The 14,501-nt window shown below is 40.3% G+C and overlaps 1 protein-coding gene across 3 annotated transcripts in view; it reads left to right on the forward strand.

The window, feature by feature from the left end:
* The first annotated feature begins 530 nt into the window (after window positions 1-530).
* Window positions 531-14,501, forward strand: part of st7 (suppression of tumorigenicity 7) — a 64,527-nt gene continuing 50,556 nt past the window's right edge. Inside the window, exon 1 of one of the 3 annotated variants that reach the window (XM_012959075.3) lies at window positions 531-834. In XM_012959075.3, the coding sequence (XP_012814529.1) occupies window positions 546-834 (289 nt within the window). In that variant the 5' untranslated portion in view covers window positions 531-545. 3 annotated transcript variants of the gene reach the window in all.

The raw sequence follows: 14,501 nt of genomic DNA on the forward strand, positions 1-14,501 counted from the left end.
TTTGCTTTAGTTTCACCTTAAACTATAGGAGAGTGTGTATCTGTTACAACCTTGTTATCATTGGTCTATCATCTCAATTTGAACTAAGAGGGGCCTTGGTCCTCTGTATTGAGTGGAGGCACAATGATATTAAATCCCAGGCTTCCCAGACTTCTCTCACCAATGCTGCAGCAGATTTCTGGTTTGCCTGATCACCAGCAAGTAGGTCACTGTGACAGCTGGAGTGTGTCCCTGCCCTGTACCACAGCGCCAGGAAAGGAGTCACATATATGTAACACAAAAACAGCAAGGACATGATCACAGTATTATTAATTACTAGATTTTTTGTACTATTGGAAAACAAAACGAACGACATCTTTAAAGGCTAAATGGACTTGTATGTAAAACACTATACAAATGAATGAGAATAAGTCGTTTCATCAAAATGACTTTTGATTCTTACTATACGCTGTTTTTATTGCTGAAAATGTTTTCTGTAAGGGTTAATAGGCCGCCGGACTTACACAACTCCCTGCAGCCCGCACACAGGCCAACCTTAGGGGTTGATGTTGGAAGCGGTGGTTGAGCTCAGGTTGAAGTTGGTCGAGTCAGAGGGAGGGTGGGCTACCTTTGGCTGGGATTGGCTAGTGTGCAGCACAGACACGGAGTGCTTGGGGCAGCAGAGAGCAGCTTTCAGATACAACATGGCTGAAGCTGGGGCAGGCTTCCTGGAACAGCTGAAGTCGTGCATGGTCTGGTCGTGGACATATCTGTGGACAGTGTGGTTCTTTCTAGTGCTGTTTCTGGTCTACATCCTGCGGGTCCCGCTAAGAATCAATGCCAACCTGAGCACAGGTACAAGCCGGGGGCGCGCATTGCCACGTTTGGAACCTAGGAGAGGGGGGGGGGGTTGAAGTTTGGCCAAACTACTGTTACGCAGCTGCTGGGGCCCCGCTGCAAGGTAGTGTTTGGGGGGTTCTGGGGGTAACTAACCACCCGTTGCAGATTCCGGGGCTCCCGCCTACCCAAAGAGTTTTTTACTTTCGCAGTTGTTTTTCTATGGAGTTATGTACTGCTGCGCTGGTAGGAACGGGGTCCTAGCGCCGCAGCGTTACATCGTTGCACCTCTTGGTGACATATTATCATGGCAGCTACACACTTGGCACCTCTTCTCCTTCCAGGGTTTGGTTAATGCAGTTGTGCTACTGCAGCCTCCGAATTTTTGTATACTGACATGGTGACATCTATTGTGCCCCGCTGTTTTCTCTAAAGATCCCTGGGCATGGAAAGAAAGTGGGGGGGGAGGGGGTATATCTCTCTCTAATAGTGCTTAGAATGCCTTAGGTCTGTGTTTATAAAGCACCATATTTTGACTGAATATGCATTTAAATAATTCATTTGGTAACTACACTTTCCTGCACAGATAAACACATATATTAGGCTATTTATTTGGCATTTGAAATGTATATTATATATAGGCTTCAATGCAAACATAGTCATGTGTTCAAATCCTAACCTCCTTCTGCTACAAGGAATGCAAATTGATCATATGACAGGACTTGTGGATGCTATCATTCAGATTAATTTATTGTTAGTCCGTTTATTTACCCTTCTGTTAAAGCTTTAATAGACATCAACCATACTAACAAATAATCATGATGAGTATGAGCCCCTTATGGTTTGCTGTGAATGTTTATTAAAAAAATTCAGAACATGAATAGCACTTACAGTCTCTGCAAAAACTTGCTTAGAAAAAATGCTGCAACTTTTCCAAGATTTAGGGCAGTCACACATGGGGAGATTAGTCGCTGTGCGACAAATCTTTGTTGTCGCGGGCGACTAATCTCCCTGCAATGCCATTTCTCCAGCTAGAATGTAAATTGTCGGTGGGATGGCATACACGGCGCCGCAATTTGCTGTAGTTGCCGAAGTTGCCTTGAGAGGCGCCACGTCACTGCCCTTACTATGCATATAAACAGCCTAAAATCTGAATTCGACAACTCACCAGGTTAAACTTAACAAGTTCATGTAGAAGTCAATGGTAAAGGTCCTTTCCTTAAAGTTCCTTCTTTTGTCTCAAAACTTTCGAGATTTTGCTGGGTGTTGCCCGAAAATCCCAACGTTTTCGAATTGTTTCAGCAATGACCTGGAGGTGGGCATAGAGAGTACTGTTTCTATTTTTGCTGATGACACTAAATTGTGCAAAACTATAAGTTCCATGCAGGATGCTGCCGCTTTGCAGAGCGATTTGACAAAATTGGAAAACTGGCCAGCAAACTGGAAAATGAGGTTCAATGTTGACAAGTGCAAAGTTATGCACTTTGGTAGGAATAATATAAACGCAAACTATCTACTGAATGGTAGTGTGTTGGGGGCATCCTTAATGGAGAAGGATCTAGGGGTTTTTGTAGATCACAAGTTGTCTAATTCCAGGCAGTGTCATTCTGTGGCTACTACAGCAAATAAAGTGCTGTCTTGTATAAAAAAGGGCATTGACTCAAGGGATGAGGACATATTTTTGCCGCTTTATAGGTCCCTGGTAAGGCCTCACCTTGAGTATGCGGTGCAGTTTTGGGCTCCAGTCCTTAAGAAGGATATTAATGAGCTGGAGAGAGTGCAGAGACGTGCAACTAAACTGGTAAAGGGGATGGAAGATTTAAGCTATGAGGTTAGACTGTCGAGGTTGGGGTTGTTTTCTCTGGAAAAGAGGCGCTTGCGAGGGGACATGATTACTCTGTACAAGTACATTAGAGGGGATTATAGGCAGATGGGGGATGTTCTTTTTTCCCATAAAAACAATCAGCGCACCAGAGGTCACCCCTATAGATTAGAGGAACAGAGCTTCCATTTGAAGCAGCGTAGGTGGTTTTTCACGGTGAGGGCAGTGAGGTTATGGAATGCCCTTCCTAGTGATGTGGTAATGGCAGATTCTGTTAATGCCTTTAAGAGGGGCCTGGATGAGTTTTTGAACAAGCAGAATATCCAAGGCTATTGTGATACTAATATCTACAGTTAGTATTACTGGTTGTATATATATAGTTTATGTATGTGAGTGTATAGATTGGTTAGTATAGGTTGTGTGCTGGGTTTACTCGGATGGGTTGAACTTGATGGACAATGGTCTTTTTTCAACCCTATGTAACTATGTAACTATGTAACAGGATTTTTGTGGCAACAATTAAAAAAACTTGTTTTTTTTTACAACTTTTCTCACAGCAACTTTTCTTTGCAACTTTTTTTTAGTAAAGATATTAGATATTCAAGAAAACAAGTTTAGTCGAGTTTGAAAAAAAAAATGAAAATTAGGGCATTTTAGTAAATCTGCCCCTTAAAGGAAACATAAAGGATAAATGGGAAAGACCCTAATTTTGTAGGCAATTATGAATAATATACGGTGCTGGTTTCCCTTTGGGCTAAAAATTAATCCTATCTGCAAAAATGTCCCCTTTATTGGAGCCAGGGCTGTGGAGTCGGTAGATAAATTTTCTGATACTTCCAACTCCGACTCCACTGTTTTTAATATGCTAATGTATTTTATACATTCATACAGTCAATGAAAAGCATGCTTCATGGTCACTCAACGTGTTCGTTTATGCACTGTGTGCATTGGGCTTTATTCTTATAGCAGAGAAGTAATTAATTATGACTGTTTGTGAATTGGGACTTTTAAACTTGCTTTATTTTTTTTTTTTTATCCCCATTTAAATTTAGTAGGAGTCGGAGTCGGTTCATTTTTTGCCGACTCCGACTCCAGGTACCCAAAATTGACTCCAACTCCTCGACTCCGACTCCGACTCCACAGCCCTGATTGGAGCTCCCTATAGATCCTATCACTTCTCTGTCAGAGTTTGAAATGAGGAGTGGGCGTGTCCTAACGGTCCCTGCCAGAAGCACAGTAGGAGGGGGAGAGCCAATAACAGCCCTGCAGTCACACAAGCACAGACAGGCTTCAGTTCCCTATCAGGTCAGCCTAGCTGCTGATTGGTTCCTATCCTACAGTGCAGTGTACTGAGGGCCGCCGGCTCCCCTGCACATCCAGAGAATTCAGCCAGCAGGAAGTGGAACAGATGGGCGGGACTAGTGGGGTTTGGGGTGAATTTCTCAATAAATCAGTCCAAAACACAACTTTTTTTAGCACAATCCTTCTATATCTAGAGGAGTACAATTCCCTGGTACATTGTTAATTTTTATAGGATATGTCTCCTTTTAACTAAACCCACACAAGCACTACCTGTAAAGCTGTACATACATATAAAGATTAATTTGTTTGGTAAGGTCGATTTTTGGCCAGATATCTGTTGTGGATGCCATTAGGATGGCCTGCACAGACAAAGAAGCAGTCAACTGTCTGAAAGCGGAAATGGAAATGATGGAGCTGTACCCTCCATACAAATACACAGGGCAAGTGTGTTTTTTGTTTATAGAAGAGGCGAACAGTCTCTTAGCAGGTTAGTATTTTGACTCAGCAGTTGCCTAGCAAATTATTTGTTTTGTAATTGGTTCAATGAATAGGGCTTGAGATGAGCTTGTGATGTTTTGCCTATTGTTTTAGTAAGGAAATATCTACAGTTTTTTGTTATTTCTTGCTGTTAACAGTCAAATGCGAAAATTAAGGTTACATTCTACTTCTCAATCCCAAAGTTCAAAGCCTCTGGATAATGAGCTGCTCTAAAAAGCTGTTGCTGGGGGAAGGGAGGAGTTTATTTTTGGGGCTTCTTAGTGGCCGTTAGTTTGTTTGACTTTGCTCCTTAGGATCAGGAAGTAGAATGTGAGTTTCATTATCAAATTTGCCCTGTTTAGTGAAGGAAATAAAAACCTAAAACATTAAACATTACATAAAAGTTATGTTCAGCACAAGACCTATTTATTCAACCAATGTTGAAATAAAGGGGGGTATAATACCCCTTTAAACTCCAATACAATATAACTTTGAATATCTTTAAGATGCAGTTCACACTCATTGCACCAGTTGCTCCTTTTCAGCTTGACTTTACAGTGAAGCTACGTAAAATATTAGTCAAGGATAAGATTTGATTTTTTTTAGCCTCAAGTTTTTCTGTAGTCTTTCAGAGAAAGATGGCTAGAACTAGGGGAAGGCAACAGAGTTATGTGCCTAGGGTGCAACTGGGGGGGGGGGGGGGGGGCGCGTGCAATTACAGGGATAAATATTTTGTCACTGAGCATGCCGTTGACTTGGCCATTCCTGAAATAATGCAGGTGCTATGTACTCTGGCTCAGTGGATGTACATTGATGCAAGAAGTGAGCAGGAACAGACAAATGATTTCCTTGCTGTGGGTGCCAGTTATATTGGATCTGTCTCTGCAGAATAAATGTTATTATAAATGATGTTGCCAAACATAGCAATGATAATAACAAATAATAAAAAAAAGAATTTTAAACATTGTAAAAAGGGATTCGTTGCCACATAGTGGCGTGTTATTTATTATTTCTTTGCAGCATACATACATATAGGGTTATATAGGTTATTTTCAAACCTAGGTGCCACATTGCACTGGTGCAATTTTCATTTAGCCTTTTTAGTGACCTTTAGTGATGTGTTTTCTTGTGACATTTGCTTACAGAAACCAAGCTAACCAGTTTCCTAAGTTTAATGCTTTCTGATACAGCCTCTCTGACAAAGCAGTGCTTGATCAGCTAAGAAAAGACTTGCATTACAACTGTGAATTTGGTACTAAGAGCAATACTTCATGTATAAAAAAGTGATAGATTGTATACAACGCTATGTGCTGTTTGCTACATTTATACAGCTGCACGAGGCTGCACACTTGTAAAGAAAGGGAAGTTCTGGCACTGAGAAGATACAATGTGCTTTTAAGATATTATAGAAAATCCTCATTTAACTGATCTGGGTCTCATTTTAATAACCAGTATCAATAAATCATAGCTAGTGTATGTGTTTGTGTATATACACATATAGACTGTGTAATATATATACATTTTTTTTATTTATTTTTTTTTTTTTTAAATAGCTGCTGGTAATTTTCCCTGCAAATGCCATCAGGGCTGCACAAATGATGTGATCAAATAACTAACTATGTGAGTACCTATGTCTGGTCTTTTCTAGAGTGGTTGAGGGAGATGGGACCTATTAGTTTGAATGTGGGGGTGGGTGAAGTGGGGTTTCAATACAGGAAATTTCACTGCTGTAATAATGGCATCACTAAAAAAAAAAAAAAACACTCTCTGATATAAAATTGTCCCTAAGTTTTGTTTTTAGGAAAAATATGAATTACTTTTTTTTTTTCATCCACATATAGAACTTATATACTTGTATAGTGATTTACACCAGTGCTATCTAAAAATGGTTGGGCTGGCAGGCCAGAGTACCAGGGAATCTCCCACTGAGCCCCTGCAAATATCAATTCCCAATCAACCTTTCTTCCATTATATGTCTTTATGACTCCAATTACATCTAGCATTGTATACATCTACAGTGGCTTGCAAAAGTATTCGGCCCCCTTGAACTTTTCCACATTTTGTCACATTACAGCCACAAACATGAATCAATTTTATTGGAATTCCACGTGAAAGACCAATACAAAGTGGTGTACATGTGAGAAGTGGAACGAAAATCATACATGATTCGAAACATTTTTTACAAATAAATAACTGCAAAGTGGGGTGTGCGTAATTATTCAGCCCCCTTTGGTCTGAGTGCAGTCAGTTGCCCATAGACATTGCCTTATGGGTGCTAATGACTAAATAGAGTGCACCTGTGTATAATTTAATGTCAGTACAAATACAGCTGCTCTGTGACGGCTTCAGAGGTTGTCTAAGAGAATATTGGGAGCAACAACACCATGAAGTCCAAAGAACACACCAGACAGGTCAGGGATAAAGTTGTTGAGAAATTTAAAGCAGGCTTAGGCTACAAAAAGATTTCCAAAGCCTTGAACATCCCACAGAGCACTGTTCAAGCGATCATTCAGAAATGGAAGGAGTATGGCACAACTGTAAACCTACCAAGACAAGGCCGTCCACCTAAACTCACAGGCCGAACAAGGAGAGCGCTGATCAGAAATGCAGCCAAGAGGCCCATGGTGACTCTGGACGAGCTGCAGAGATCTACAGCTCAGGTGGGGGAATCTGTCCATAGGACAACTATTAGTCATGCACTGCACAAAGTTGGCCTTTATGGAAGAGTGGCAAGAAGAAAACCATTGTTAACAGAAAACCACAGTTTGCATTTTGCCACAAGCCATGTGGGGGACACAGCAAACATGTGGAAGAAGGTGCTCTGGTCAGATGAGACCAAAATTTAACTTTTTGGCCAAAATGCAAAATGCTATGTGTGGCGGAAAACTAACACTGCACATCACTCTGAACACACCATCCCCACTGTCAAATATGGTGGTGGCAGCATCATGCTCTGGGGGTGCTTCTCTTCAGCAGGGACAGGGAAGCTGGTCAGAGTTGATGGGAAGATGGATGGAGCCAAATACAGGGCAATCTTGGAAGAAAACCTCTTGGAGTCTGCAAAAGACTTGAGACTGGGGCGGAGGTTCACCTTCCAGCAGGACAACGACCCTAAACATAAAGCCAGGGCAACAATGGAATGGTTTAAAACAAAACATATCCATGTGTTAGAATGGCCCAGTCAAAGTCCAGATCTAAATCCAATGGAGAATCTGTGGCAAGATCTGAAAACTGCTGTTCACAAACGCTGTCCATCTAATCTGACTAAGCTGGAGCTGTTTTGCAAAGAAGAATGGGCAAGGATTTCAGTCTCTAGATGTGCAAAGCTGGTAGAGACATACCCTAAAAGACTGGCAGCTGTAATTGCAGCAAAAGGTGGTTCTACAAAGTATTGACTCAGGGGGCTGAATAATTATGCACACCCCACTTTGCAGTTAATTATTTGTAAAAAATGTTTGGAATCATGTATGATTTTTGTGTGTTCACGTGTACACCACTTTGTATTGGTCTTTCACGTGGAATTCCAATAAAATTGATTCATGTTTGTGGCTGTAATGTGACAAAATGTGGAAAAGTTCAAGGGGGCCGAATACTTTTGCAAACCACTGTAATTGTGTGCGGGGGCTCTCAATGTCTAGTTCTGTAGTGGACCCTGGAGGCCAAGTGTAACAGTGAACCTAAAAGGAGCTGTGAGCTATATACAACTTTCTTATAGCCCGCACACATCACCAAAGACTCCACAGACTACCTGTATTCCATACATTTTCAGAGAATTGCTGATTGCTGTGGTCCTCTTAATAACAACCTCTGCCATCAAAATAGGTTACTGGCCAAGTGCAAGTTTGTCCAGTGTTGTTAAATGAGTTCCTGTGTGCTGCAGGACACATTTCCTTTTCAAAATGTTGAAAGCCTGCCAGTGGAAGGGACATTTTGTTTACAGGTGTTTAAACCACCCTGGCATGGGCATCTATATCCCATTCTGTTGACTGAAGAAATACAGTTCCCTATGAACCACAGAAAAACTGTGTGGAAAGTCAGTAGCCCCCATACCTCACAAATCTGGTTTAAATTTAAAACAACACCAACTGTTAATCAGGTGTCACTCATTGACTTTCAGTGGAACACTATTGAAACCTATTTTTTACTATGTGTCTGTGGTCCAAAGTTAGAAACTGGGCACCAACAACAGCCAATCCAATTTCATTCAGTGACTTCACATGTTTTTCAGACCAACATAAAATTTGTTCTCAAACTTCCCTTTCTAGTCAGATGTTGACGGTGTTAAATAAGATTGCAGTGACTAAAACGTTTGGGTGCCATAGCTCTGTTATTTGTGAAGAGTGTGGTATTATCTACATCAGTGCTGTCCAAAACTAATACATATATTGAGCCAGCTATTTCTTATACAGATACAATTAAAATGATAATTTCATACAGTGGAGCCTTTGAGCAGACTGTGGGCCATGAAAAGCTTGGAGGGCCACATTCAGCCTTTAGACCTCCATTTGGTCAGCCCTAAACTGTATTATGCAGAAACTCTCTGGTTTCAAGAGACATATACAGTGTAGGTATAAAGATAGTCTCTCTGTCTGTTGTACAGCACTGAGCTACAGCTACAATATACAGTATTAGTATAATTATTATGTTTATCTATCACCAACATATTAACCAACACTTGTTAGAGCTTATACTTCACTCACATATTTCCCTATTTCAGTGGAGCTTACAATCTGAGGTCCCTATAATATGCACACACTATGGTCATCTTTATCAGGGGCTAGTTAACATTCCTGTTTGTTTTGGAGTGTAAGGGCTGTGACAGACGGGGAGATTGCCGCGCGACAGATCTCCCCAAAATGCCATCCCACCGGTTAGAATGGAAATCACCGGTGGAACTGCATACACAGTGCCAAAGTTTCCTCTCAAGGCAACTTCGGCAAATCACGGCACCGCGTATGCCATCCCACTGGCGATTTACATTCTGTTCCAGGCACAAAAACTGGAATCCCAGACAGCAATGTTCATAAAACCAAGTAAGGTTAGTTATGGTGACTTGCTTAAAGCACTATTGCAGCATTTTTTTGGGTTCCTTAGTTTAGCAACCCGTGCCTTAAACCAGCATTATTCAGATCCATTATGGATTAAATACAGGCCATGGTTTTCAAGTAATTAAAGCCTAATATCTTGTCTGCACCATTCTTTTTCAGAATATATTTTGTGCAAAAAATGTCACAAACTTTTTCTTTTATGCAAGGGACACACAGAGACTGATTTTCATTTCACTCATCTTTGGATATTTATATAAGACCATAGCGATAGAAAGTGCCGTTATGCATGAACAAATTTCCAGTCATACATCCAAATCTTTGTGAGATGAAAGCCCTAGAGCTCAGGTTGTTTGTTCTGCCTTAACTGACTGTCTAGAATATAATTTGTTTAACCAGGTGTTTAACAGAACAGAAAGTTAGAATTATTAGGGCATATTGGTTAGTAATTTCTTGGCAGTAACATGAAGGTAAGACTAGTTCTCCTGGTGAAATTCACATCACTTAGAGTCACTGAATCCTGCACCAGATGGTGTGACGAGGTACTGAGAGCCCTCTGTACATTAGTAAATAGTGGAAACTCAGCTACATTTAATAATGTCTTCTTGTCCCTTGGTGAAAATTCAGGTTTCCCATGGGCAGTCTTAATAGGTAATTATCATTGCTTGCTGCACAGAGACTTATGTGCTTGGATTTACCATTCTAGTTACAAATTGTCAAGTGAAACACACTTGGGCTGCAAATTATGGTATCTATATTTTTATATGCATGTTTGCTGTAGAGTGGAGGAAGAGCTTTGAACTATTTTAGACTCATTTAAAAAAAACTTGTCAAAAATTAAGTTGTCATTACAAACTTCTTGGAATGCTCTCCAAGCAGTTTGGGAAATATTTATTTTTGTTAGTTTGCCCAAAAGATGAACAGACCTTGTCCCAGACTTTGCTTGGAATTTTGTCATTGTCAAGATGGCAGAAAAAAAATGTACACACTAGCCTGATTCTGTGTTTTTTATATATATGTAAACCTGGACAGAAGGTCATAGAATAGGTCAAAGATACTCTTTACAGCCTAATGACCATTGGTGTCTGTGTGGACAAGTCCTTTGAATGGCTGAGACAGGGTTGGTTGATCACTTACAATGTAAAATCTAGTTGGCCCATGACCCAGAGTCCTGCAACGAACCACTTTTCGAGACCCAGACTTGTGGGCCTGAACCCACATTTTTACTTGCTACCCATCCCACATCTGCCTTATCCGCGACCTGCTGACCACCATTAAACAGGAAGTGCTACTGCTGCAAACTGGAAGTGACATCATCAGAAGAGGACAGGGATAGAATATACATAAAATATAGATAATATAGATCATATAATATAAGATAAGAAATATGGATAAGACCCACAACCCAACCTGCATCTTAAAATCCTGCCCACAACCCGCAGGGTACATGCTTTTCTTGCGGGTAATCTGTGGGTAGCCGACCAGCTGCAGGACTCTACCATGACCAATATCTGTTCTGATGTAGTCAGCTTGGCTTGGGTACGCTCACCTAGATATTTGATAAGTCAGATTATGCAGTTTGGCCCTGTAAGATGCCAGATTGTGCAAGCTCTTTCCAGTTGTTAAAAATGCTAAAAAAAAATAAATATTTTCATGTCCTGCATTATGACAATATTGCACAATGGGTATCCTTTACCACAGCCCTATTTACTGGTGCCACGGCACATAATTGCACTCCCTAGGCTTCATGCACAGAGCCCATGCACCAGGAACAATAGTTTGTGCAGGCTGTGTTCTGCAGCATGCATTGCATTAAAACCTAGCATAAGTTAAAGAGTACAGGGATGTTGGGTGCAAGAGAAACCTGTACTTGACAGCTTCCTTAGAAACAACAAGTTAATGTAACTATACAAGTATGCAGGGCTGGAACTAGGGGTAGGCAGAAGAGGCAGCTGCCTACGGGCAATGATTAGGGGGCGCCAAGCAGGAGCCTCTCCTGCTTACCCCTAGTCCTCCTGGGGGAGGGGAGTGGTTGCAAGGTGGCTGACCGGGTTGCCTAGGGTGCCCGGTCGGCTTGGCCCGCCCCTGCAAGTATGGGCAGGGGAACCATGTTGCTAAGGGTAATATCACTACTGGCCACTGTTGGCTCAGTGACATTGGCACAGTGGTACATGCTAAAAGTCTTGTCACTGGTTCACCATATGCTTTGAGTCGTGATAATTGAGCCTTATAACTCGGTTAGTTAGGACACTGAACCATGTCATGACCATGGACCAGAGTCTATGCCATAAGGATGGTGCTGATTAAGAACAAGCCACTTGGCCAGCCAGTAAAGCAGTACCAGTGTCAAAGGGCCACTGTGTGGGTTAGTTATTGTGTTTTCTCTCATTTATGTACAAACATAAAAACAAACTGTCCTGCAAGCTAAGCTATAAGGCTGCTCAATATGCATGTTGGCAAGGATACATTTTTAACAAGGGTTATCTATAAATTGTCAGAATGTCGCTTGTAGACAAGTTCCTCTAAATTAAGAGATTTTTGCTGTGGTCAGACTGCTTGGTTTCTCTAGTTGTGAGATACAATACTATGGGTACCTATAGCACGCAAGTTGACAGATCCAAAAAAAAAAAAAAAAAAAAACAACTTGTTCTGTAGGAATTGTGAATGTTGCCCTTAAATTTGCACCTCTGTATCTATGTATAATAAAAACCATAAACAGGAAATTTAAAGAAATAACAATTTTATTGGTAATTTATTGCAGTCGCAAAGTGTACACTTGCAGTATTTCTGTATTTTATATGTCAGATGCACACACTTCACCTTTATCTTGTGGTATGATGTACTTATTAAATAGCTTTTTCCATGGCAATTATCTTTTGAGCCATTCCTTTACAGGATAACAAATCAATATTTATGTGTGTATATATATATATATATATATACAAGGTACAAGGAAGCTGCACACCATAAGGTTATGCTGATACCTGGGTGCCTGTGCAAAACATAAGTATAGGGGCTGGAGTGACGGCACACGCAGGATTTTCATAAAAAGGGTCATCAAGGCAAAAGTGTTGAAGAAATCAGAGGTTTATTGAGACCACCGAGACCAACGTTTCAGCTCCACACAGGAAAGCTCCTGTGTGGAGCTGAAACGTTGGTCTCGATGGTCTCAATAAACTTCTGATTTCTTCAACACTTTTGCCTTGATGACCCTTTTTATGAAAATCCTGCGTGTGCCGTCACTCCAGCCCCTATATGTATGTATGTATGTATATATATATATATATATATATATATATATATATATATATATATATATATATACACATATACACATATACACATATACACATATACACATATACACATATACACATATATACATATATACATATATACATATATATATACATACATATACACACACATTTAACATATGCATGTGTGTGATTATAATATAAATATCATTTTTTGTTGCAAGTTAATTTTATATATTACCAAGCTTATCAAAGAAAAAGTCTCAACGTCTCCTTTGCATTGTGAGCTTGATGACAAAGGAATTCCTATTTGAATATGTGTGCTTTACCCAAGCCCCCTCCAAGCCTTTGGTTAACAGCAGTCGGTCATTGCAGGGTCCTGACGTCATCCAGTGTGTGCATAAGCTGTGCTATTGTCTTACTCAGAACAGGGCTGTGGACTGCAGTATCTAGTTTCTGCTACCTATTTCTGCCTTGCTGCATCATAGGAGAAGCATACTGGCCTCTCCTGGTCCAATGGATTGAAAATAGAAAGCTCGTGGTTTTTTTCCCCTTGAAAAGACCCTTTTTTATGTCTGAGTGAAAGTGGTCTGCAGCCTGTAGCCTTAGAGAAGGCTCTCTGGCAGCTGGATAGCTGGGACTGCATTGTCTGCCTTCATGACCCCCGCTGTGTAAAGGCTTCATATCTTCCCTTTCTCTTCTTCTTCAAATCTATTAAACCCATATCTGAGGACAGCCATGTTTGGTACGGAATCCTCATGTAAGTATATCTATATAAATATTCTGATTTTGCTGTTTTTTAAATGTATTTTCTGTATGAGTTGCTGCCGTGGTTTATTTATTAGCAGTTTATTTTGTTTGCATTTTCTATTTAATCTTTATCAGTTATTTTCTGAAAAACAATTGCTGATATTCTGATATATATTTGTGCTTTCATCCTCTGTACTGAAGCTATGATCTAGATTTACCCTTGTAGCATCACGGCCACCCGGCAATGAAAAAAGAAAGAAGCTATGCATGAATGTGTTAATTGTGTGTGTATAGATTTGCTTCGGATGCTGCAGGCACCAGCATTACTTTGGTGTGGGAGATATTACTGGCCTGTTATTAGTAGGAGGATTACTGGATGAGGATGCTACACAATTTAGTGCTGATCTTTATGGCCTCCCTCTCTGGTTACCTGTCCCTACATTCCCTTAGCTTACAGTTAACCATTCCTACATCTTTATTAAAATGATGCACTCTGTTTAATACTTTATCGTGTCTGTTCTGTATGTGCAGAGTACTGAGGTTTGTTTTGGTTTTTTTTGTTTTTTTTTTTTTAGAAAATCGCCAGATAATGATGCAAATAGCAGATATAGGGAGGATGCTGCTAATTTCTTTCTGCTGTAAAGCTTTGCTATTTTCAAAACATGGCAGGGATCCTACAACTAACAGTAAACATAGGATACTGACCAATTTCTGGTCCTACATATGCTTGCAGTATACCAATCACCTACCTACCCATGATAATTACTTGGAATTGATAGATTCTATTCATAAACTGCTTGTTTTCCAATGAAAGGGGTGATAATGGACACAGTTGCACATGATAGGCATGTATACAGGTTGTACTGTATTGTTTGTATAGCACTACAAATGTATGCTGTGCTTTACAAAAGATAAATACAAAGGTATAGTTATTATTTGAGTGAGAATAAATACCTTTGTTCTGGGAGTTGGAATGAGGTCTCTGTCCTGAGGAGCTTACACTCTAGATCTTCCTTTTTGGTTAAATTTTAT

This window comes from Xenopus tropicalis, chromosome 3 (genome assembly GCF_000004195.4).
Source record: "Xenopus tropicalis strain Nigerian chromosome 3, UCB_Xtro_10.0, whole genome shotgun sequence".
In the NCBI taxonomy this organism is placed as follows: Eukaryota; Metazoa; Chordata; class Amphibia; order Anura; family Pipidae; genus Xenopus; species Xenopus tropicalis.